At 36.7% G+C, this 27,639-nt stretch overlaps 1 protein-coding gene across 5 annotated transcripts in view; it reads right to left on the minus strand.

Moving 5' to 3' along the window:
* The window catches only part of BANK1 (B cell scaffold protein with ankyrin repeats 1), a 314,872-nt gene that overhangs the window by 52,803 nt on the left and 234,430 nt on the right, over positions 1 to 27,639 (minus strand). For 2 of the 5 annotated variants that reach the window (XM_044766384.2, XM_044766387.2), the window contains exons 8-10: positions 7,584 to 7,619; positions 4,994 to 5,072; positions 1,434 to 1,742 (exon numbers count right to left, since the gene is read on the minus strand). In XM_044766384.2, the coding sequence (XP_044622319.2) occupies positions 1,434 to 1,742; positions 4,994 to 5,072; positions 7,584 to 7,619 (424 nt within the window). The remainder of the gene's footprint in view (positions 1 to 1,433; positions 1,743 to 4,993; positions 5,073 to 7,583; positions 7,620 to 27,639) is intronic. The other 3 variants (XM_044766386.2, XM_070505276.1, XM_044766385.2) reach the window with 2 other exon arrangements.

Consider the following 27,639-nt stretch of genomic DNA (forward strand, 5'->3'; position numbering starts at 1 on the left):
TTTAGCCAACATTATACTTCTGGCCTTGGATGTCTGGTGAATGCCCTTGGCAGAGTGGTCTTGGACCTCCTAACCAGCATACTATTTGTAGGAATTCACATTAGGAGATATGATTTAATGTTAGCTCCTTTAAGAGATTTAACCTGATACAGCACAACTTTGCCTTCTTAACAATGAATTTTAATCATTACGTAAAATTATTCACATCTGTAAAAATGAGAAAAATATATCAGAATTTTGCTCTCAGTGTACTACTAATCTATGTCCCTTCCTCCACCTCCAACATCGATATACTTACTGCACTGATCTGTCTCAACGGTCTATAAGGACTTGGAACATAGGAGGTAATCAATAAACATTTGTTGAATCAGTGAATGATCAGAGGGGTGCCCATCAGGTATTCCATACTTCCCATTAAGCAGTGCTTTCCATCTCTAAATGTAGTGCATAACCTTAGTAAAGATGTATGTCGACCAACTTGAACCTTCACAGGGACAGGGCCTTCGAGGACGCATACTAAAACTCATGGCTTCAAAATTCACTTTTTGAAACAGCGTTTTTGTCTTTTATTGCCTTCTAGGACTGGAGAACTAAAGTACAGTTATAAATGGAGTATTGATAATAGATATTTCTTTCCTCTTATTAGATTTGCTTTGTAAGAACATTTTATGAATTTGGAAAATAAATATAAAACAGTGGCCAATAAAGTGGATGGTAATTAGTGACTGTAAGAGTGAACCCGGGTCCAGAAGTTGGTTCAGCTGTAGGACACTCCAGGCAGATAAGCCCACCATGGAAGCTCCTCTTGGTCTCCCTGCCCTCTCCCCCATACACACTGAGTTCCTGCATCCGGGAGCAGAGTCCATCACAGCCACTTACTGTCCTTCCACGTTAGCAACCTCTGGAGTGTTCCCAGACTTTGGTCTCAATGCAGTGTGTGACACCCTTTACCACTCCCTTCCCCTGCAGCCACCATCTCAGGGAAGGGGCCAAGCCCATCTTCAAACCTGTAGAACGTTAGCCTTTCCCTTTTGCCAGAAGACTAAGAGTATTTTTTAAAGGCAAAGTGGTCATTTACTTTTCCACATGAGGCTTGAGGTTCATTTTATGTGAAGAACCACAGATTCCTTCCAAGTTTTATCTCTTTACTTATTTAATGCTTGTCATTAGACTTAGTTCCTAAAGGAAAAAAGAAAGAGAGGGAGAGAAATGGAAGAAGGAAGGAAGGAAAGAAGGAAGAAGAAAGGAAGAAAGAGTGAGTGTCAGGTATCTGCTGCCTGATTTCCCAGGCCCCCGTTGTTCAAGAATGGAAAGAACGTTGCTCTTGGTTTTAAAGCTGATCTCCTCTGTATAGATTTGCCACTGCACTCTATGCTACATAAGCCTGTCCAAGGTTTTTGTGGTTGTTGTTGTTATTTTAACCTTAAACTTACCCTGTGATGTGAAGTGAGGTTTTTCCAGTTGGAAGGCAGCAGCTACAGGTCGCGGCGGGGGGAGAGGTGGCCTGTCGCTCACGAGCGGCTCTCGTGAATCGATTTCTGGGTTGTCTCCAGGAATGAACGTATACAAGTCATCATACTGGCTCTCAGAACTGTCACTGCCATCCTCTGCTGGGCTGTGCGTGGCCTCTGTGCCTGATCTGTTCTCTTCTTTCTCCTTTGATGTTTCATGCGACTCAGCTCCTTCTGCACTCTCCCTGTATGTCTGGCTGCTTTCGTGATGAAATGCTGGGTTCTGTACAGCTGTTTATGATGGAGACTGTATGACTTCATTTGCACACACCACCTGGAGGCCTCTCTCACTTTGTCGTATCATAGGGAAGGGGTAGTACTGCTAATAAAACCTTTACGATCTGATGCAGTGGAAAGCTGACAAATGCATAATTTTGGTGCATACTCATTCTTGGGCTTTTAACATGTCTACCAAATGAACAGTTAAAGCTCCATTATATCTTGCTACCTCAGTATATGACACACTCATCAGATAATAATATTCTGATTCTCTACAGCTATTGTTTGAACAGATTCATGATTGCACATATGATTGCACGATGGCATTTTTATTAGAAAGCAGTATAACTGACATAGTAAGTAGTAAGTAAATGATGGAAAAGGTAAATCCAAGAAAAAATAAATCTTATCTTGCTTGTAAATAATGCAATAAAAATGAATCTGTGATTATTACTTATTTTAATATATATTTATCAGCAGATTATATCTTAATTCTTGAAAACATTACTTGAGAAAAAGTATTAATATTTTTTGAGGAGGAAGGTATCCAAATCATCAAGAGTAGGTAAATATTCCTAAGGCCCAGTTCTCTCACTTTTATAAAGTGTATTCTATCCTGAAACTTAACCAAATGACCCAGTCAAATTCCCTCCATTCTAAGAATCATGATTCCATTATTTGTTTTTATACCATACACAGTAAATGCTCTCTAACCACTCAGGAAGAAAATACAAAAAAATTTATAATGTGATAACTTTAAATCTTAAAAATTCTTTTTGTTAAAATTTTCTTTATAAAAATTCAGCTTTAAGTAAAGTATTCACAAAAATGTAAAACAAACTTTGGAATCTCTACATTGGAGGGAATATGTGAATTGTTGTCATTGTCAGTGCAAAAGAAAAGCAAACAATTATTTTAAAGTGTTGCTAAACTAAAACATGATAAAGAAGCCAAACAGCAGAGGATAGAGAAAAATGAATATTTTAAAAAATGAAGAGTTACACTGTAGAAATTTTTCAACAATGGGAGAAAAATTAGTCAAGTGGAAAAATCATGCCCCATATTTTTACACGGAATATCATTTTTTGCTTTTCTCTTCTTTCACACGAGAAAGAAGAAAGATTTAGCTGCCAGTACCAGAACTGCAGACCAAAATTCTCTAGCTACCGGCCCAGGCAGAGCAGATGGCCTTTTGTTCTTGCACAGATCTCTGAGCACATCTCATTTCTCTTCTACCTCTAACACCAAACGCTGAGCCTGAAATAAAGCAGTCTCTAGAAATGTTGGTGGAGCAGATGATGAAGTGACTGAAAAGAAATTATTGTCAGGCTAGCAAAGGGCGTCACTATTCCTCTCTGGGCAAATGCATCATCAGCTTAGAATGACATTCACGCTATAGGGAATTGCTTGTAGCCACCCTGATGTTTATGCAGTCAGTCAGTGTCTATGTTTTATGCATACACTGTCTGAACAACAGAGTCTCCTTGGTCATTGTCAAATGTGCCCAAACCTGGAAGCCAGCCCTGGAGAGCCCGAGGTGTGTCAGTGGCTTTCAGCAAGCTTCACAGCAATAGTGCTATCAGTGAAAATCTGCTGACTCAGGGTATTCATGCTTCACCCTCGCTCCCGTGAAAGAACCTGAGGCCTGAGTCCAGTCACACAGTTTCATGCATGAGACAGTTCCAGGCCCAAACTGTCTGCAGAAATGAGGTTCTTCTGTACAAATAACTGAAATAATGTTTTCTTAGTACAGGCATGATAATGATAATAAAACGCATAACCTTAAAATTTAGTGCATTAATTCGTTACTTTAATAGTTAGTATTATTTTGCGTTCTGTAAAAATGTTTGAAAGAGTTTACCGAGTTTGCTAAAGTATGCTAGTTAAAGCATTGCATTTAATTTTATTTGATTTCCAAGTCAGCCTATCATTTGAAAAACTAGTGGTCAATAATGTTTAAATGAGCAGCAACTGTGTCCTGTTAAAAGTACAAATGTCCCCAGGCAAGAGCATGCTTGATGGGTGAGATGCCACCGTGAGGTGAACAAGCAAGAGAGTGGTCAGAGATGGGACCAAAAGGATTATCGAGGGCCTCGTAGGTGATGATCAGGATTATAAGTATGATGGGAAGATATTGCAGGACCTGGAGCAGAAGAGTGATTAGTTCCTTCATGAAGCATAGAGTGTCAAGAGTGGCAAATGTGGAGGCCGCTATTGCAGGGTTTCTTAATAGCAGTACTACTGATATTTTGGACTGGATAATCCTGTGTTGTGGGGGGCATGTGCATCATAGGGTATTTAGCTGCATTTCTGGTGTCTGTACCCACTAAATGCCAGTTGCAAACCTCCCTTCTCAAGTCAAGACAATAAAAAAATTTCTATGCATTCACAAATATCCCCTGTCAGGGGCAGAAAATAGCCCTCCTTTGAAAGCCACTGTGCTATTGCAGTAATCCAGGGGACAGCTGATGACAGTGTGGCCTAGGATAAACAAAACGAAGGACTGAGGAATGTCTGAACGCCGGCTGTATTTTGAAGGTAGGGTCACTGGATATAGGGTAGGAGAGAAAGTAAAATAGCCAAGGGTGGCTCCAAGGTTTTTTGAACTAAATTGAACAAGGAAGGAGTCTTCACTGACGGAGATGGAGAAGTCAGCAGGCAGGGCAGATTTGAGAGTGGCAGGAATTAGGATTTTCAGATTTGGAAATGTTGGGTGGGACATGCCTATCAGACATGCTGGTGGAGATGTGAGCAAGCTGTCGTACACCAGTGAAAGCGGGCATAACAGGAAGAGCTATATGCATGCCGGAAGATTCTGAACTAGTCTTCAGACCTCACAATACAGAATTACATCCTATTACAGCCAAAGAGAGTCCTAGGCCAACCTTCTCATTTCCCAGCTGAGAAAACTAAGGTCTGAAAAAGAATGTGACTTTGTTTAAAAAAAAAAACAAATTGAAAAAATACAGTTGTCAAACAGAATATTTACATCGACTTGACTTGTGCCTTCTCTTTGGGTAGAAAAACTTGGTGTTTGATTACTAAACATTAAACTTAATAGAAGTATTTAAATTAGCAAGATAATACAGTAACAGCTCTCCTATAGTATAAATTAAAAGTCATTCAGTTAATTAAATATCTTTCCATGCTCTTCAAACCTTTCCAAGCTCTCTTCAGTCTTAACTTACCAGTTACATATGCCTTAATATGAATCTTAAATATATATATATATATATATATGCATAACGTATAAGAACACCTACTGGGAGAAAATGCAGAAAATGAGGTAAAATCCTCTTCATAGTCATTTTCTAGCTCATTATTTGTGCTAACTTCTTGGATCTGAAAAAAAAAAAATGTAATTTTCAATAATGCATTAATCTTAATAAATCTGTATTTTTACATATACTAAATGGAAAGTTAATACTTGTGGAAATAAAAAAATAGTTTTAAGGTTTCTATTTGAATATTTTGATTATATTACATATCTTAGCTTTTATATTAGTGCCATCTACAATTGTTCAATGACACAGAGTATTAAAAGTATAACTGGAGCAATAGAACATGTATAATAAACAATAAATTGATTTAAAAATGAAACTACTTTGGGGCTGGCCCCGTGGCCGAGTGGTTAAGTTTGCGCACTCCACTCCGGCAGCCCAGGGTTTTGCTGGTTCGAATCCTGGGCACTGACATGGCACCACTCATCAGGCCATGCTGAGGCGGCGTCCCACATGCCACAACTAGAAGGACCCACAACTAAAATATACAACTATGTACTGGGGGGATTTGGGGAGAAAAAAAGATTGGCAACAGTTGTTAGCTCAGGTGCCAATCTTTAAAACAAATGAAACTACTTTAAGAGTCAAAGTGATAATCATGAAATTTGGCTGTAGTAAAGAACTCCTGAATAAAATTGAACACAACTATTTCTCCTAAAAAACATGACCTTGCTTCTTTTTAACGTTTTTGTCTCTTTTACCAGTTCAAAAGACATTCTTAATTACATCAATTATTATAATACAATGAAAGACAGTGAAATTATAAAGTGATTTATTTTCTATCTTTAAAAAGAGAAAAAAAAACGAGCAAGGGAATTTATGTTTGTCCTTCTGAAACCAGTTGCCCTACACTTAGAAAGGAGAACTACTAAGAAAGGACAGAAACTCGTTATCTCTGGAATTGCTAGTCTTTGTTCAGAATCTCTGAAAAAGACATGGGGTCTATGGTAGCAGAACACGTTGGTACTTGTAGAGAAAGCTAAGTGATACCAGTGACAGTTCTATTTTTGCAAAAGCATCTAGAGAAAGAGATGAAGCTTGAGTGCATTAACATACGTCACATTTTGTTACCATGAACTCCAACTAATTATTCAAATGATTTAGGCCTTTGTTAATAAAATTGATCGAAATGACTAAGCCATTTGCTCTGCATTTGGAATATCCCTCTAAAAATTAGAAGCATCCATATTAAAGCATTACTAAATTTATAAGAGCCTTGGTATGCAAGGGTATTTGACCGGGATATTGACTTCATCAATTTGGTTTGTCAACCACTTTGGCCAATGGAAGCCCAATGGAGTTTCTTCTTTTTTTCTTTTTCAAACTAATGCTATCCAGAGAAGCATCACAGTCTGACTTCCAGTTGAATCTTTAAAATAAAAATATCTTTAGTATTTTTTTAGTGAGCCTGATGCAGAAGTTCATTTTCTATTTAAATCATATTTTTCCTTTGGTAGACTCAGTCAAATGCTAATATGAAAAATCATGTAACTTTACTAGGGAGATTGACAAGTTGATTGGTATTTTTATGCTTCGGTATTAAAAGTATTGCTTAATATAGACATTCTTTGTTTCCAATTAGCCTGAGCTCTATATTTCAAAAGGTAGATCAAGAATACATTTAAAAATTCCATAATATTCTTACAATCATATCAAGGAAGTTTTTACTAGTTGAATACTGGGAATGGTTTTCAAAGATTTCAGGAATTATGTAAAATTTCCTATATACTATTCACAAGCCTAGAAATTATCAGCTTAAACTCAGTGTAAATTAATAAAGAGACCATGTGCGGGCATGTGGGTGCACATGTGTGTACTAAGGTTGAAACCTAACAATCATTTTCATGTCATAACCTAAAGCTATACGACATTTGCAAAAACAAACATGCCTGCCCAACAGTGTCTCAAAGGAAGTAGCTTCCAAATTGAAAAAATAGCCGAGACTGACTGATTCGAGCACTTTCCTAAGTATTATGTAAAGTAGATATTTTGTATAATCAGGCTATGCAGAAAGTAATTGCTTTCTCAGGAATGAGAGGATCTTTAGAAATATTTACACTAAAAACAAATGTTTCTTACTTGAGTTCCTTACGCTTAAATCATATTTATTTTGAAAAATATGTTAGATCTAGTGATATATTAGTAACTGTCTAACAAAATCAATGATGGCTTCAAAGACAAGTATGGTGGCACTGCATCTAATCACCTCAAGACTTGGCTGTGTGGGGCAGTGGACAGAGCATGGATTTTTAAGTCAATCCAAGAACAAATCATGGTTCTATTATTTATTAGCTGTGTGACATTGGGCAATATACTTTACTCTAAATCTCAGCATTCTATGTTACAAAATGTGGATAGTAACCTCTATGCCGTCAGTGTGCTGGGAGGGTTAAATTAGAATAATGTAAATAAAACACATATCACACCTACCACATAGGAAGTGCTCAATAAATGTAGTCTGCGCATGTTAGACTTTCCCTCATCGTACAAAACATAGAACTACATTTAAGCAGGTGTGTGATCACATCGGTTTGATGGAGGAATCATTAATAATGAACCAATAGTTATTTACCTTATTTCTCTCTGCTGTGCGCCTGTAGAGGTTCTGCTGTGACAGAAAAAGAACTGGAATATAAACTTTCTATCTGATCAAAGTGTGGCAGTATGATTTTGTTATTAAAAACACCTCTATAATTTACAAGCTAATAGAGATGATGGGAATTAGGGAAAAAGAAATATTTAATTCTTTGACAAGTTGCTTTTTCTAGGGCTAGAGTCTGACTTCATTCATTTATCGAATATTTCTGCAGGCCTACTATGTGCTAAATACTCTGTTATCAAGTAAGGAAAATAAGTTAGAAATAAAAAAGAGACACAAGTCCCACTCTCAAAAGTATCATATTTTTACCAGGAGAGGAAGAAAAATATTAAAATGATTGGAATACAATATTTTATTTATTTCACTGCAATAAACCAAGTCCTTACAGGTGAAACGGAGAATTAAGAAATTCAAGGCAAAGATTTATTCAGTTGCTTTTTTTGGATGAGGAGATTGAATTAAAAAATTATCTTGATACTTGCCTTGATTCCCACTTCTCTAAATGAAAACTCTAGCTTAAACACTCAAATCTATTAGCTCAATGTAATATTCCAGACTGTAGGTAGTCCTTGCAACACACAGTGCTTAATATAATTAAAATCATTCATTAGCAAAATAAGCTAAAAAAAGGTATGTGAAGCTCTACATAGCTTTGGCATCTAGATCTGTACAAATTGATCATAACATTCTGATTTTTGAGGGAGTGAATAAAAACAATCTTCACGTGGCAGTTGGTTTCTCCACCTTTTTATGAGATTCTGAAGATACTATAATTAGCCCAACTCTTGCCCAATTTTCCACAGTGTTGATTATAAATGATTTTGCCACCTTTAAAGCACATGGCAGTCTTTGGAATGAGAATAAGAAGATACATATATGTTTGAAGAGTAACAAATTGATCCTATAATATTTTATATATTACCCAAAATGAAGGCACTAGGCTGGAGAATCTGAGATAATATTCCAATTGAAATAATAAAGATTATTCTTACTAAATGTTAAGAATAATGAACAACATTACACTAAAGCCATGAATAATAGCAAACAGAGTCTCAAAAACAATTTTCAAGGGCATATTGTAGAAGTACGGTATCTTAGCTCTTGTTACATCTTTCAAGAGAATTTTCTTCTCCTTAGGCCATCAAGGAATATGGTCTAAAAGCAGATTTATATAATTTCTAGTGAAAGTTTCTTTTTATATCATTACAGAAATTTGAATCCTGAATGTGAAGATTAAATAGGAACTGTGCTCATGATTGGTAGAGGAATGAACTAGAATAAAGTAGAAATGGAGCTGTTAAACCTGGATAGAGGGAGAAAAGTGGACATTTCCCTTGACATGGGCCAAAATTTAGTTAGAATAATCTGAGGAAATATGCTCTATTTTTTTTTTTAAAGATTGGCACCTGGGCTAACAACTGTTGCCAATCTTTTTTTTTTCTTTTCTGCTTTTATCTCCCCAACCCCCCCCCCCCCCCCCTTTACACAGTTGTATATCTTAGTTGCACGTCCTTCTAGCTGTGGGGTGTGGGACGCCGCCTCAACGTGGCCTGATGAGCAGTGCCATGTCCACGCCCAGGATCTGAACCCTGGGCCGCTGCAGCGGAGCACTCGAACTTAAGCACTCGGCCACGGAGCCAGCCCCTGCTCTATTTTTTAGACAGAATCTTATGATAAAAAACTGAGTGACGAACAGACACTTTGACCAGGTGACAAAGGCTAGCAGTCTGATTCTACTCAATGAGTGAGTCAGTTTTCTAATTGTGACCAACAAGGACAATCTGATGAAGCAAAAAGAACAGGGGCCAAGGAGACAAGTGATAGTTTCACCTGAAAGTTCACAGACAGGAAGAAAGAAACAGCACGAATATTGAGACCTACTCCCTCAAATTTAGGAAAACAAATTTGAAAACGTTTAACTTTCACAAAGGTTCTGGAGGGTTGGCCTCTGTAGCTGGCACATCTCTTGTTTTGACCTCAACTCACTGGGTGTGCCCACCCCACACATCCTCTCATTCTGAGGCTACCCTCCAGCCAGCCTCCAGGGGTGGTGATCCAGAGGCCCTGGTCCCAGATGACAGCTTTTTTCTTTATCTCTGCCCACGATGCAGCTCGAACTATAGTTGTGAACTTCAGGCTTGGCCACCTGACACTTTTAACCACACTCTAGATCTATTTGAATTGTGTTTGTTTCAAACCCTCCATAGTTGTGGCTTTATCTATGAGGTACCAGCACCTTATTGGACCACATGCTTGGTTTGATTTTAGCCATCTCTGTCACTAAAATGGGAATGATAAAATTAAAATCCATCTCTTTGTAAGGATTGTAGCTGTAAATGTAAAAAAAAAATAATGGTTATCTTCATTTAAATTATAGAATCCAAAGTCTGAAAGGGACCTGTGGATAAGTAGATTATTCTCTTGTTTGTGCACTGATATAATACTAAAACACTGTGTCACAATAAAAATGTAATAATTTGGATATTTTTCCAAGCAAAAGTGTTTTTAATTGTAGTCTATGGTCTGCACTGTCCAACCCTCTTTACAATTGGCCTTTCCTGGGTTCCATGCTTATTCCTCTTCTCTTCTCACAGAATGTGTGTTCTCTAGGTCACCTTATCCACTGCATTGTCTTTAATTTATATCTATACATGACGATTCTTAGAAATATTTTTGCTCCAAACTTTTCTGAGGTCTAGATTCTAGGATTCAGCAAAGGATACTAGAAGAAACAGTCATGGAAGCAAGCAGAAAACCTGGAGGGAGAGCTGTCAGAAAAATCAATGAGAGGATGCTTTAGATAGAATGTGTCCACCCCAAAACTTACATGCTGAAATTATAGCCCCCAAGGTGATGGTATTCAGAAGTGGGGCCTTTGAGAGGTGATTAAGTCATGAGGGCAGGGCCCTAATGGATGGGATTAGTGCCCTTTTAATAGAGACCCACAGAAATCCCTCACCCCTTCTGCCATATGAGGACACACTAAGAAAATGGTCATCTATGAAGCAGGAAGAGTGCCCCCAGCAGACACCGAATCTGCTGAATGGTGATCTTGGACTTCCCAGCCTCCAGAACTGTGAGAAATAAATGTTTGCTGTTGTGAGCCACCAGTTTATAGAATTTCTGTTATAGCAGCTTGAATAGACCAAGACAGAGGATTTCAAGTAGACCACAATATTCAATGCTTCACCAAGAGTGGAAAAGAAAAGCTCTGAAAACAATTCATAAGATTTTTCAATCAAGGTCACTGGTGACCCTGATGAGGAGAATTACAATAAAATTGTGTGAATTCACACTGGATTGAAGAATCTTAAAGAGTAGAATGGAAGTGAAGAATGGAAGTCATCGTGTATAGAGTTTCAAGAACCAGGACTTTCATAGGGCAACTGTGCTGAAGATTTGTTTTTCAAAAAATAGGTTTAAGATGTCAGTGAAAGAGTGCTTTACATCAGGCAAGGGTCATGGAGATGCCGGTGATGACACCCAGAGCTCACCTGCACAGAGCACTGTGCCAGACAATGTGGGCTATGCAAATATGAACATTCCAGGCTCGCAAACCTCAAATACCGTGCCACCAGTGGGGAAGAGAAGGAATTTAGGTGAGGCAAAATGAAACAAGCTTTTAAAATACACACACTTGCAAAATGCTACAGATAGAGAGAAACGTGCAATCACTTCCACTGGGTGGATGGAACAGAGCACATTTCAGAGTAGGTGGTATGCAAGCTGAGTCTTAAAGGATAAGTAAGGTTTTAATCTGCAAAGACAGGGAGGAAGCATTTCTTGGCTGATGGGTGAGCATGACGGAAACAGCAGGGAGATTTGGTGAATGGTTCCTAGTTGGTGTGATTAGGGTGCATGGAGGGATATATTTGAATGTCAAGACGTGGTGGTGCATTATGGTTTTATTTTATAAACTTTTAAATGCTTTTGAGTATGTAATTATTTCCTATGAAGCAGGAAGTAGCATGTTCCTGCCTGTATTTTAGAAAAAAGAATTCTGGTAACAGTGGTTAAGAGGAAGAGGGGGGCTATTTTAATAGTCAAAGTGAAGGGTATTGAGGACTAGTAAGAGAAAATATTTAACGGAGAAGGCAGATTTAATAAATATCAAGGAGATGGCATGGGCAAGATTTTTTATAGCTTTGATGCCAAAGGCTGGAGGAAAGGGATCAAAGATGACTCTGTAAGTTTCTGCTCAGCTCAACAATATCTGGTTCTTATACTTACAACACACTTTTTCAGGACACTCCCCCAAGAACTCTCGACATTTAGAGATGAGGACACTAACTAAAAACACCTTTTTTATGCAAGTCTTCTCACCTCTTTATGAAGTTAAGAAGTTTATTAACTTGGGAGAACAGAAGGTAGTTAATTGTTTGATAGTCAAATAAACTTTTCATTTGATCAAACAAGACTCTTAACTATGAAAACAGACTGATAGAATTGAATTGCAGAGTAACTAAGTACCAAATCCAAATTAAGTTATAAAGATACCAAAAAATGCTTGGATACAAACAATTGAACAACAAACTATAAATTACATTTAATCAAATCTTACTATATTTCTTTCTAAAACATGGAAAGATTTTAAATAGGCTTGCCATGAATTTAAACGGACTGATTGGTATTGGGTGCTTTGGAACAACACACTGAAAACAAAAACCATACAGTTGTGTTCATCATTTGGAAATGAAGTTGAATGGAGTGGAGACAGCAGAATGAAGGGGTTTAGTAAAAGAGAGAAAAACAGAGAGAGAGAAATGTCAGAAGATAGTTATGAGGATGTAAACACACATATCAAAGGTCAAAGCTAAGAGGCAGAGAATCATTCTTAATTAACATTCCTCAATTTCAGAATAGTATTCAGAACTCAACTAGGGCATCTTGAAGAAGAATGAGTTTCTGGTACAGATGATTTTACTACAACATGTAACAATTCAGCCCTGGGAAATTCATATTATGTCGTCTGGACATGCCATCTAATATTTTCAAGCATGATGAATTATCACTAACTTTGGTCAGTCAATAAATATTTATCAAATGTTTTTATGTGTGTAATGTTAGGCAAGATTCCAGGGGGTATACAAAACATGTAACACGTAATATTTTCCTAGGATGCTGAATATTTAGCTATGAATACAAAAGTGAAATGCATGAAATAATTGCAGTTCCTTAAGTGTTTGGTTTGACTAAAGAGTGCACAAGGAGATAAGAAAAATGAAATCATTGTAGGTCGGTGTAACTAGAGCTGGAATTTGAAGGATGGGTAGAATCTGAGAGACAAATCTTGAGTTTACACTTAGGAGCTAATGTTTGCTTGTTGAGCTAATGGATGAATAAATGATAAATGAACCGGTGGAAGAGGAAAGAATGTGGGTGTTCTTGGTAAAGAGGATGGTGCAAGCAAAAGTTTGGTTGAACAGGCCATATGCAGAGGGCAAAGAGCAAAGCCACATAATCAAAGAAGCAGGTGAATTTTTAGGAGATCACGTGAATTCTGATAGGAAGAGTGGAGTCAACATTTGCTTATTATACCCCAATTATGGAGTATTGCAAATATCTCTAGATAATGGATGATGATGATTGACATTGCTATTAAACACACCATCTACAAATATGTATAGGTTATACAGGTTAAGAGCTTGAGTCCAGAAGTATTGTCAGACAGATCTGAATTCAAATCTTCCTCTTCCACTTATTACCTATGTGAGCTTAAGCACATTTTTCTCCCTTGGTCTCTCTGGATGTAAAAATTAGCATAAACGTACCTTAATTCACAGAGTCACTGTGAAAATTAGTAAGAAAATACACATCAAGTACTTAGCACAGAGCTTGGCACATAAAAAGCACTCAACAACAGTTATCTCTATTATGATCATTAAGATCATTATTTTATTACAGAATGACTTTTCTTATGTTGCCCTATTTTTTCATACTACTAAATTATGTTTATGTCAAAATTTATGTTCAATTATAAGATTGAGTGAAGATCTGTTGTGTTCAAGCTGGGATATAAAGAACAAAAATAAAGACCTCCAAATAGTGTTTTTTTGTAGCTTACAATGATTTAAAAAAAATTATCTCTATTTTTAAGTGTGAGGAATCACAAGACAGATGTGATGATGGGTCAATATTGGACCAAGTAAGCTAATGGAAATTAAGCAGGACTCCCAGGTACAGCTGTGTAGGCTGTAATAGACTATGATACATAAGGCACCCTAAGAGCTGGATGCCAGGAGGGTTGATGAGGAGAGGTTCTCTCAAATGATTCTACCATGTTTAATTCTCAAATGACTTATATTTGATTTTACAATGTTGTTATTACAACAGTGGCTTGTTAAGGCTAATATTAAAACAATTTGCCTTTTTTCCAGCATAAAAAGATGTGCAGGAGGACAGGTGCTAACTCAAACGGCTGTTTCTTACCATGTACGCCAAGAGAAGGGAAGGAGAAGTTGGCCATGGATGAGATCCGACGCACAAGGTGAGTAGTTAAGAACTGACTACAGAACTTGGTTTTAATGAGCCATGAACCCATGGCTGCTGCATTTCTTACCTAACTCTGTTTTTCTATTCCTACAACAAGGACAAAAGCAAAGACGCTGTGTAAAGCTTTCTAGTGACAATTTTAAAATCTTCAAACCAGTTTTAGTTTCAAATCATAAGTTAAAAAAAGGTAAACTTCTGTAGAGGAAACAAAAAATACCACTATGTCAAAAGTATAAATCATCAAGTTGTTTTGAATACTCTGATCAAATCAAATTAAAAAAACATGCTTTCATTGGGAGGAAAACTAAATAGAAACTAAATAATGGATGGATTTACATGTTTCCAAGTTGGCAGACTGGAGTTAGTGAAGATGTAGCCAGGTTTATATTTGTGTTGACTATTACTAAGAGCCTTAAAAAAAATTTTTTTCTGAGCCTTTGATAATTTGAGTGTCAAAGGGAACCAAATGGAAAAAACCAAGCCAAGTAATAAAAGGCTAGCATTGTCATCATCACAGTTGTTGGACATTTCGTTTATCTAAAAACAGAGGAGCAAGTGGTTGCTGAACTCCAAGCCAGAAGAAAAAAAAAATACCACTTAGAGACCCAGCAATTTCCCACGAAGATTGTACTCTTCAGTTGTCAGATAATAAGTGTTGTTTGACAAATGAACCAAAAGACGCTTAGAGTTTATATTATTACTGTTAGAACATGTGTTTTTTGACCAATTAAACAGAAATTTTCTTAAAGGTTATATTGTTGCAAATCTATTTCCAATAGGTATTTTTATGGCTGGAATATTCCCTAGCTTCCAAATACAGAATTAGAAGAGTCAATGTTATTGATCAGAGCATTTAAAAGATGAAAGATCATAGTCAGAAAAGGTGAATCATAAACTACTGAAGACATAGTGGGATAGTAACTCAAATTTCTAGCCTCGAATCTTCAATTTGAAGGTAGTTTACAATTCAGAAGAGGCTGTTCCTATGGGAAAAAGTCACTACAGAAAAACATATACAAAAATACTTGTATTTGTGGATTTAACATTATTTTTTGATAGACTGCAACACACCAGAGTACTCTAAGTATTTCTTTCCATTTTACAATTTTATACTTAAATTGTGGAGTTTAACCAGTGACACTATCAATATCATTCAGCAGCAGGGCAATTTCTCATAATCAGAGAAACCCAGGAGACACATATGTATCCTCAATGAATAATTTTACTTATTAAAAGCCTCCATTTTCACCCTATGTTGATTTACCAGATTCTCTTCAAATCAGTTATCGGAAGAGCTTTATCACTCTACTTAACTTTGATGACTATACCGGTAGGATGTACACTCTTATATCCTACCTAAATACAGATCTATTTAAGGAACATTAGACAAAAATGCATTTTTATGTACTATAAACAATCAAAAACTGTAGTAGAATAAATTTGATAAGTTGATAATAGAGCAAACCTATGGAAAGGAAGTTTGCAGTGAATTTAAGGTAAAACAAAATGGAAAACTCGTGGAAGAAGAAACAACATTGTTATATATTAAAGAAATATACTTCCCCACACCCACATGTAAAATCAAAATAGAAGAGAATCAATAAAACCAATAACTTCGCTTTGAAAGAAAAACATCATTTTCTTTAGCCCAGAAATCTGAAAGCTTTTAGCTATAATAATAAAATAAATTTCATTTTGTGGGGGCCCCAACCAAGACACTGGGAGTGTTGCTGTTCATACTCTGTAATTACTGTAAAATGAGCCTCACCCCCTTCATTCTGCCACTGAGAATTGCAAACCTTCTTGCTGTGAGCTGGTAGCTTAGCATTTCTAAACTTCAAGTGATTTATTTGGCAGATTTAAGTTGCTTGTGAAAATAATTCCTAATCTTCATGTTCATAGCCTAAGGAAAATCAGAATTAGTCCAGTGGAAATCAGGGTGTGTCTAACGTCCATTCGCATCTTGAAGTAACTCCGTGAGTGTGTAACCTTACAGGAAGTTTAAATAAATTTGCTTAATGCAGTTTATCTTCAGCTTTCTCTTTACATGTCTTTTGAGAGGGATTTTTCTGGTTCTAAGTGTAGATAGCTCTTCATTTCCAAATGGCAGGCCATGGCATTTGACTGAAGAATGGTTTCACAATAGGATATATAAACTTTAAAATAGTTTATTTAAATTAAAAAGAAATTCCCCTACAAATACGGTCAACTCATCTTTGTCAAAGCAACAAAGGCAATACAATGGAGTAAAGACAGTCTCTTCAACACATGGTGCTGGAACAACTGCACACACAGAGCAAAAAATGAATCTAGACACAGGGCTTATACCTTTCACAAAAGTGAACTCAAAATGGATCCTAGAGCTGAATGTAAAATGCAAAACCATAAAACTCCTAGAAGATAACATAGGAAAAATCTAGGTGACCTTGGGTATGTTGATGCCTTTTTAGATACAACACCCTCATGACCCGTGAAAGAAATAGTTGATAACCTGGACTTCATTAAAATTAAAAACTTCTGCTCTGTGAAAGACAACATCAAGAAAATTAGAAGACAAGCCACAGATTTGGAGGAAATATTTGCAAAAGACACATTTGATACAGGACTGTTAAAATATACAAAGAACTCTTAAATTCAACAGTAAGAAAATAAACAAACCAACTAAAAAATGGGTCAAAGGCCTTAACAGACACCTCACCAAAGAAGATATACAGGTGGCAAATAGGCATATGAAGATTCTCCACAGTAGATGTCTTCAGGGAAATGCAAATTAAAAAAACAAGGAGATAACACTATACACCTATTAGAATGGCCAAAATCCAGAACAGTGACAACACCAAATGCTGACAAGGATGTGGAGCAACAGGAACTCTCATTCATTGCTGGCGGGAATGCAAAATGGTAGAGCCACTTTGGAAAACAGTTTGGCAGATTCTTACAAAACTAAACATACTCTTACCAGATGATCCAGCAATCATGCTCCTTGGTATTTACCCAAGGGAGCTGAAAACTTATGTCCACACAAAAACCTGCACATGGATGTTTATAGCAGGTTTATTCATAATTGCCAAAACTTGGAAGCAACCAAGATATCTTTCTGTAAGTGAATGGACAAATAAAATGTGGTACAATGAGATAACAGAATATTATTCAGTGCTAAAAAGACATGAGCTATCAAGACATGAAAAGACATGGAGGAAACTTAAATGCATAATACTGATAGAAGCCAATCTGAAAAGGCTACATACTGTATGATTCCAACTATATGACATTCTGGAAAATGCACAACCATGGAGACAATAAAGAGATCTGTGGTTGCCAAGCTGGGGTGAGGAGACAGATGAACAGTTGGAGCACAGGGGATCTTCAAGGCAGTGAAAATACTCTGTATGATATTATAATGATGGATATATGTTGTTATACTTTTGTCTGAACCCACAGAATGTACAACACCAACAGTGAACCCTAAGGCAAACTATGCACTTTGGGTGATGATGATGTATCAATGTAGGCTCATTCTTAGTAAAAAACGTACCATTCTAATGAGTGATGTTGATAATGCAGGAGGCTATGCATGTGTAGGGGCAGGGAGTATAACGAAAAGCTCTGTACCTCCCTCTCAATTTTGTTGCAAACCTAAAGCTGTTCCAAAAAAATTAAAAAGAAATTCATATGTCCATAGATAGCGGATTTAATGTTATTTATTTTGTCTGAAAGTGCCAAAACTGTTTAGGGTAAAATTCTATAGAGACCAAAATGGCTTAGCACATATAAATATAATTATTGACTCACTAGTTCAACTAGCTTTCTAGCATTACATAGTAACATTCTGTGTAGATATTTGAGCCATTTTACATTATCATGGATCATGTAATTAAAACAGTAAGAGAAGGATTGAGTTATTTTTTCTGAGTTTGCATTATTAACAGCTGAGCTAAGTGACTGAATAAAAAATTAAATATTAAGCTCTGTGTTTGAGGACATTTTGAAGTTTTATAAAGATATATTCCTAAAAAGTTGAATTGCTTAGAAATTCATCAAACTAAAGTAATGTCAACTCAGTTCAGGCAAAATTCAATCTCCAGAGAATTACAACAATGGCAAAGTGGTTTTTTATTTACTTATTTAAAAACATTTTATTCAGAACCTACTAAATATCAGAAACTAGGTTAGGCAATGTGAATGTAAGGTAGGATAAGTTAACTTTCTTTTAAAAAACACAGACATCCACAAACTTATTTATAATACATACGATAAGCGTGATAATGTTATTATTCAAAATAATAACTTACATAACATTTATTATGTACCAGACACTGGTCTGAGTTCTATACTTACACTAACTTATTTATCCTCAAAACAATTTTATGAGGTAGGTTTAGTATTGTAAGCCTCATTTAATGAGTGAAGAAATAGAATGGGTTAAATGACTTGGCCAAGGTTCCAAAGCCAATGTCTCTTATTAGAGGGCCCAAACAATAAGGAAAATAAGTAAATAAGTGTATATAAGAAAGAATGTGTCAGGTCACCTAAGAGTGCTATGAATCAGAAGTCATAGAGGTTCACTGGAGAGAGAGCTGACAAAATTTTGCAAGAAACATACAGTCTCAGGGTGGTAGCTGGTATTTGAGACATCTTTGAAAGATGGAAAACATTTAAAGGCACAGGCTGGGCATGAGGGGCAGTCAAAGTGACACAATCAAATGTGGACATGGAAAAGCACAGGCCATATTTGGGAAACAAAGGGTCATCCAGCTCAAGAGTAGGGGCAAAAGATCTCTGTCTATGGGGTGCATGGAAACCCTAGTGCACAGTTTTTCCTATTTCCTCAGTACTTCCAGCCTTCAGGTTGGGTGGCTGGGAGCCAGGCTCTCTGTCAGTGAGGCCTATGGAGCACATGCTGAGATGAGTGCTGTCTTGGCTATTGTCTGAGTTAGGTGGAAAAAGAAGGCCCACCTTCAGCCCTCAAAGAAGAGATGGGCAAACAGCAATAATGGCATTTGAAAGCATAAGCAAGACATCATGAAACCATATCATAGCTGTGCAGGTGTCGATAGGGGAGTACTAGTGGAGGCAATGGGCTCAGGGCCAGAGAAAATAGGTGAGACTCAGAAAAGATGACTCCAGGCTTCTCTGTCCATTTTACTCTGCTGTCACTGCTTGCAAAAGACTGAGGTATTTTTTGGAAGCAGGAGACAACTACATTTTTACATTTGGCTTGGATACAAATATAGTAAAAATATCTTATAAATGTTTATTGCATTCTGAGAAAAAAATGGGAAGAATGGAAATATAAGCAGAGAATCTTGCTTTAGGCCCAATCTCTCAGGAAAAAAAACTGTTGTAAGATGAAAATGTTACTAGTAAGAACATATGGGTTTCCCAGTAATATGGTTTGATAACTTAATGGACTGTGTCTCTGTGGTAGCACAGAACTAAAGTGTGTGTGTCTCTTATTCCTTCTAAATGTACCTCAAGCAATATATACAGTTACCTGTTCCTATACTCATATCACAAATGTGATGACAGAAGGAGAGAGGTTTTTCAATGATTTGTTCAAGGTCACTAGAGGAAGTGAGTTTCTTCTAGTCAGGGTTTTATCCACAATTCCTGAGATGTATATGATATGTGGCTAGAAGCACTCCCTCTCTCTTACAGTCAAATAATGAGAGATGCAGAGTCCATGATTTAGAAAGATCTTGATTACAGTTATCTACATTTATAAAGCAATTTATGATTTTCAAAGAGGTTTCACATTCGTATCAAGCCTGCCATTCAGGCAGGAGGAGTACTACAGATTAAGACAGATGAAGAGATTGTGGCTTGTCCATGGCTCACAGTACACAGAGCAGAGATCCAAATCCAGGATAACCCAGGGCTGCGAGGTTGGTATCTTATGGATCCAAGTCCAATGCTCTTTACACTACAACATGGTGCTTTTTGTCAAAACTGTCTGTACTATGTACAGATGACATTGAAAGAGACATAGTGAAAATAGTAGATAATTGGAAATGAACCTTTTTACTCAATGAAGAAATCATGTCTGTTTACAGATCAAAGTTCTATTCTGTAAATGATAATAAGGTTTAAAAATTTATGTTCGTGGTAAAACCAATTTGAAATTAATAACCTCTATCTTTGACTAATAATGTACTTTCTAGACAATGTGACTAAAAGAGAAAATTATGGAGTTAATCCAACAAAATCTAGTAATCAATTAAAATCCTGTGAAACAGTTCAGGATGAAGGATGACCACTATCACTTTAAAGTAATTAAAAGATGGCTCTGGGAGTGATGTCAGCATCATGGTGGAGTGAGCTCTCCCCTTAGAATCTTCCCCATAAGATACAATGAAAAGGACATTCACATATCAGCAGAGGACGTTCACATAACACAAAAGACGTTTGAGAGACTCACGCAGCCATATGTCTGAAGACAGAGGCTCTGGTCTGCCCAGAGGAAGTAAAAAGAGGTAAGGGGAATCTCCTCTCCCTCTACAATGGCAGCAACCTTGGGACTGCGTGTGGCTCTGAGAGGAGATGAGGTAGGGGCAGCCCTCCGTGGGAACACCTTCACTCTCCAAGTTCCCTCACAACCTTTGGGAAAGACCCACAAAGAGGTGACTAAGCTATTTCAGGGGTGCCTTCATCAAGATAGCACCCCAGGAGAGCAAATAGCGAGGGTGGAGCAAGAATGCCCCCAGGATCACGCATGTGAAAGAAAGTGCCCCTCCCACCACTTGGTGCTCCAGCTCAGTTAGTCAGCTAGAGTGCCGCCCAGACAGAAAAGCAGTCAGCTGCTGGGAGCCAGCGAACTGTGGATAGCAGTGGGCTCAGAACACACAGATCTTGACACCCACCCAGTGGTGGCAGGTGGAAGTTGTGTCTAGATACTATCACTATGCAAAGGCACAAATTCACACTGTCAAACAGTATCAAGAAATATATTAATTCTACAGACCAGAAGGAAAATGACAAGCACCCAGAAATCAATCTTGAAGGCAGAAAAATTTATAATCTGAATGACAGAATTCCAAATAGCTATCATAAAAAACTCAACAAGTTACAAGAAAATACAGATGGACAGTTCAATGAAATCAGGAACTTCTTCAGAAAAGAGAATGAAACTACAACGAGGAACCAACCAGAAATGTTGACGATGAAAAAAACAATGGATGAAATAAAGAAGAATCTGGACTCCCTAAATAATAGAGCTGATATTATGGAGGAATGAATCAGCAGTCTAGGGGACAGAAATATAGAAATGCTTCAGATGGAGGAGGAGCGACAACTAAGACTAAAAAGAAATGAAGAAATTCTCCGAGAAATATCCAACTCAATTAGTAAATGCAACATAAGGATTATAGGTATTCCAGAGAGAGAAGAGAAGGAATATGCAGCAGAAAACTTGTTCAAAGAAATAATGGCTGAGAACTTCCCAAACCTGGAGAAGAATCTGGAAATACAAGTGAAAGAAGTCAATAGATCTCCTAACTATATCAACATAAAAAGACCTTCTTCAAGGCATATAGTAGCAAAGCTGGCAAAAGTCAATGACAAAGAAAAAATACTAAGGGCAGCAAGACAGAAGAAAATAACATACAAAGGAACCCCTATCGGGCTTTCAGTGGATTTCTCAGCAGAAACCTTACAGGCTGGGAGAGAGTGGGATAATATATTCAAAAATCTGGAAGACAAAAACTTTCAGCCAAGAATGCTCTATCCAGTGAAAACATCCTTCAGATAAGATAGAGAAATAAACACTTTCCCAGATAAATAAAAGCTAAGCGAGTTCATTTCATTGTGTCAAGACCCCCCCTCACAAGAAATGCATGAGAAGGCCCTCATACCAGAAAAACCAAAAGAAAGGGGCTACAAAGCCTTGAGCAAGAAGATAAATAGGTAGACAAAATCAGAAAATTGCAGCTCTCTATCAGAACAGGTTAGTGAACACTTAGTTATAACATTAAAGATAAAGTGAAGGAGAACACCAAAAATAAACATAACCTTGTCATTTTAACCACAAACTCACAACACAAGATGGAATAAGTTGTGACAATGACTTACAAGGGGAAGAGGACAGAGATGGACTCAGCTTAGACAAAGTAAATAAGAGGCTAGCAGAAAATGGATGAGCTCATTTTGAGATTTTTTTATACAAACCTCATGCTAACTTCTAAACAAATAATCAGAACAGAGATACAAATGATAAATAAAGAGAAAACTAAATAAAACCATCATAGAAAACGACCTAATTGAATTGGCAGTCTGAAAAACACAGTATGAGAAACAAAGGAAATGCAGAAGGACCAGAAAATGAGTGACAAAATGACAGCATTAAGCCCTCAATAATCACTCTAAATGTAAATGGATTGAATTCTCCAATCAAAAGACAGAGAGTGGTGAGATGGATTAAAATACAAGACTCAACAATGTGCTGCCTCCAGGAATCACATCTCAGCTCCAAAACAAACACAGGCTTAGAGTGAAGGGATGAAAGACGATATTCCAAGCTAATAGCAAAGAAAAGAAAGCAGGTGTTGCCATACTTATATCAAGAAAAGCAGACTTCAAGATAGAATAGTTAGTGAGCAACAAAGAGGGGCAGTATGTAATGATAAAAAGGACACTCCTCCAAGAAGACATAACAATTATAAGTATATATGCACCCAACACAGGAGCACCAAAGCACATAAAGTAACTATTAACAAGCCTAAAAGGAGTATTAACAACAACACAATAATAGTAGGGGACCTCAACACCCCACTTGCACCAATGGATATATCATCCTGACAGAAAGTCAACAAGGAAATTAGTGGACTTAAATGAAAAACTAGACCAGATGGACTTAATAGATATATATAGAATGCTCCATCCAAAACCAGCAGAATACACATTCTTCTCAAGTGCACATGGAATATTCTCAAAGATAGACCATTTGCTGGGAAATACAGCAAGCCTCAATAAATTTAAGAAGATTGAAATCACATCAAGCATCTTTTCTGACCATAATGCTATGAAACTAGAAGTCAAGTACAAAAAAAAAGCTGGGGAAGGGATAAAGATGTGGAGACTAAACAACATGTTATTGAACAACCAATGGATCATTGAGGAAATTGAAGGAGAAATAAAAAAATATCTGGAGACAAATGAAATTGAAAATACACCAAACCAACTCATATGGGATGCAGCAAAAGTGGTCCCAAGAGGGAAATTCATAGCAATACAAGTCCACATTAACCAACAAGAAAAATCTCAAATAAGCAGTGTTAAGCTACACCTAACAGAATTAGAAAAAGAAGAACAAAGCCCAAAGTCAGCAGAAGGAGGAAAATAATAAAAATTAGAGCAGAAATAAATGAAATTGAAACAAAAAAAGACAGTAAAAAGGATCAGTGAAACAAAGAGCTGGTTCTTTGAGAAGGTAAACAAAATTGATAAACCCTTAGCCAACTTACTAAGAAAAAAAAAGAGACAAGGCCCAAATAAATAAAATTAGAAATGAAAGAGGAGAAATTACAATGGATACCACAGAAATACAAAGGATTATAAGAGAATACTGTGAAAAACTGTAGGTCAACAAATTGGACAATCTAGAAGAAACGGGTAAATTCTTAGACTCATAAACCTTCCAAAACTGAATCAAGAATTAGAGAACCTGAATAGACCAATCACAAGTAAAAGGATTGAAATACTAATCAAAAACAGCCAAAAAAATAAAAGGCCAGGACCAGATGGCTTCTCTGGAGAATTCTACCAAACATTCAAACAAGATTTAATACTGATCCTTCCCAAACTATTCCAAAAAATTGAGGAGGAGTGAATGCTTCCTAACACATTCTATGAGGCCAACATCACCCTGATACCAAAGCCATATGAGGACATCACACAAAAGGAAAATTACAGGCCAATATTGCTGATGAGATAGATGCAAAAATCCTCAACAAAATATGGGAAACCGAATACAGCAATACATTAAAAAGATCATACACCATAATCAAGTGGGATTATACCAGGGATGCAGGGATGGTTCAACATCTGCAAATCAATCAATGTGATACACCACATTAACAAAATGAGGAATAAAAACCACATGATCATCTCAATAGATGCAGAGAAAGCATTTGACAAGATCCAACATCCATATATGATAAAAACTCTTAATAAAATGGATATAGAAGGAAAGTACAACATAATAAAGGCCATCTATGACAAACCCACAGCTAACATCATACCCAATGGGAAAAAACTGAAATCCATCCCTCTGAGAACAGGAACAAGACAAGGATGCCCTCTATCACCACTCTTATTCAACATAGTACTGGAGGTTTTGACCAGAGCAATTAGACAAGAAAAAGAACTAAAAGTAATCCAAATAGACAAGGAAGAAGTGAAACTCACTGTTTGCAGATGACATGATTTTATATATAGAAAATCCTAAAGAATCCATTGGAAAGCTATTAAAAATAATCAACAATTACAGGGTACAATGTTGCAGGGTACAAAATCAATTTACAAAAATCAGTTGCATTTTTATACTTTAATAACAAACTAACAGAAAGAGAATTCAAGAATATAATCCCAGTTACAACTGCAACAAAAAGAATAAAATATCTGGGAATAAATTTATAATTATTTAATAAATCAAGGATAATAAACCAATTAGTTAATAAACCAAGGAGGTGAAAGACCTATACAATGAAAACTATGAGACATTACTCAAAGAAATCAATGATGACATAAAGAAATGGAAGGATATTCCATGCACATAGATTGGAAGAATAAACATAGTTAAAATGTCCATACTTCCTAAAGTAATCTACAAATTCAATGCAACCCCAATCAGAATCCCAAGGGCATTCTTCATGGAAATAAAACAAAGAATCCTAAAATTCATATGAGGCAACAAAAGACCCTGAATAGCTAAAGCAATCCTGAGAAAAAAGAACAAAGCTGGAGGCATCACAATCCCTGACTTCAAAATACACTACAAAGCTATGGTAATCAAAACAGCAAGGTACTGGTACAAAAACAGGCACACAGATCAATGGAACAGAATTGAAAGCCCAGAAATAAACCCACACATCTATGTACAGCTAATCTTCGACAAAGGAGCTAAGAACATACACTGGAGAAAGGAATGTCTCTTCAATAAATGGTGTTGGAGAAACTAGACAGCCACATGCAAAAGAATGAAAGTAGACCGTTATCTTACGCCATACATAAAATTAACTCAAAATCGATCAAAGACATTAAGGTAAGACCTGAAACCTTAAAACTCCTAGAAGAAAATATAGGCAGTACACTCTTGGACATCAGTCTTAGAAGGATCTTTTCGCATATCACGTCTACTTAGACAAGGGAAACAAAAGAAAAAATAAACAGGTGGGAGTTCATCAGACTAAAGAGCTTCTGTAAGGCCTAGGAAACCAGCATCAAAAAAAAAGACAATCCATCAACTGGGAGAAAATATTTGCAAATCATATATCTGACAAGGTGTTAATCTCCATAATATATAAAGAACTCACACAACTCAACAACAAAAAACAACCTGATCAAAAAATGGGCAGAGGATATGAACAGACATTTTTCCAAAGATGATATGCAGATGGCCAATAGGCACATGAAAAGATGTTCAACATCACTAATCACTGGAAATGCAAATCAAAACTACATTAAGATATCACCTTACACTCACAGAATTGCCATAATCACCAAGACAAAAAATAAGAAATGTTGGCGAGGATGTGGAGAAAAGGGAACCCTCATAAACTTCTTTGGGAATGCAAACTGGTGCAGTGACTATGGAAAAAAGTATGGATATTTCTCAAAAAATTAAAAATAGAGATACCATATGAGCCAGCTATCCCTCTACTGAGCATTTATCCAAAGAACCTGAAATCAGCAATTCAAAGAGACGTTTGCACCCCTATGTTCACTGCAGAATTATTCACAATAGCCTAGACGTGGAAGCAACCCAAGTGCCCATCCACTGATGATTGGATAAAGAAGATGTGGCGTATGTATACAATGGAATACTACTCAGCCATAAAAAGACAGAATCCTCTCATTTTCAACAACATGGATGGACCTTGAGGGTATTATGTTAAGCGAAATAAGCCAGACAGAGAAAGACAGACACTATATGATTTCACTCATATGTGGAATATAAACAGACATACGGACAAAGGGAACAGTTTACTGGTTACCAAGGGGAAGGTGGTTGGGAGGTGAGTGCAAGGGGAGAAGAGGCACATTTATATGGTGACTGACAAGTAATAACGTACAACTGAAATTTCACAATGTGAGAAGCTATTATAACCGCAAAAAAAAAAAAGATGACCCTGGTGATAGAAAAGTCTGCATTTTATTGTTTGTTAATTTACCAGCAATTGAATTTTCCAGAAAGTGTTACCCTTTTCAGTGGAGAAACATTTTTATTAGGTAGACTTTACCTGTGTTTTGATAGATGTAATAAAAAGAAAAATAAAAGCAAAATTCCACACATTATAGTTACATTTGTTTAAGTTTTGTGACAGGAAGATTAAAATTAATTTTAAATTGTGGTTTCAGATTACCTTCTTTCCCTGGTCCCTATTACCACAGCAAATTTTATGTCCATGTTTTCTTATTTCTCGAATCTTTAGCCATCATTTCAAAGATAAGCAAAAGCACTTAGCCTTTGAGCACCGATGTGTCTCTGTGACACAATGACACCCCTGTGTGACAGCCTCTGTAATCCTCATCAACTCTTCCAGGGCGACTACAGACGGGCCGTGCGCTGAAACGGAGGCATGGGATTGGAGCTTGTTCCTTCTAATTATTTTTATCTGGTCAAATAACAGCTGCCCAGATATGCATTTCCAATTTATCAAATACTTAACACATGATAATCTAGATATTAGGTATTATATTTTAGGGATTCTATTCCTTCATCCTTAAATTAACTTATTCATTTTCAGACTTGCCCATTAGCTTAATATTTTCTTTCTTTTTCTTTCACTTTAAAAAAGAAATAAATACAAATCACAGAAAGATGGGCTTTAACGTAACGAGTTAACAAATCTTTATTGCCACCTATGACTGTAGCAACTGTAGTTCGATGATACACTTTCTTTAACCAAATGTAATGCAGCGTGATTCAGGTGACCCCTATGTTATCCTCTTGTGAATCAGAGCTGCACTAACTAAAAAAGTGTGGACCAGGTGTACTAAAGATAAAAATACAGTAAGAAGGCAATTTAAATAGACCATATGTTATGGAAGGATTATCTGTCAGGAAGATCAGAAAAAAATTGAATTTAAAATTACGACATCCAACTCAGAACCACCTGGCTGTGACTGGGTAAAGAAATCCATTTCACAGCTAATGTCCATGTCTTACCTGACAAAACCCATATAAGAGAGCACTGGAGATTTCCAATCACTTATGTTTCCTGATCATACCTTACCCCGTCCTGGGAAGAATAATCTGGATTGCTGCACTGTACGACGTTGAGACCAAAGATGACTTTAAATGCAGTCTCAGAGTGTCAGA

Source organism: Equus asinus, chromosome 3, assembly GCF_041296235.1.
Source record: "Equus asinus isolate D_3611 breed Donkey chromosome 3, EquAss-T2T_v2, whole genome shotgun sequence".
Lineage (NCBI taxonomy): Eukaryota > Metazoa > Chordata > Mammalia > Perissodactyla > Equidae > Equus > Equus asinus.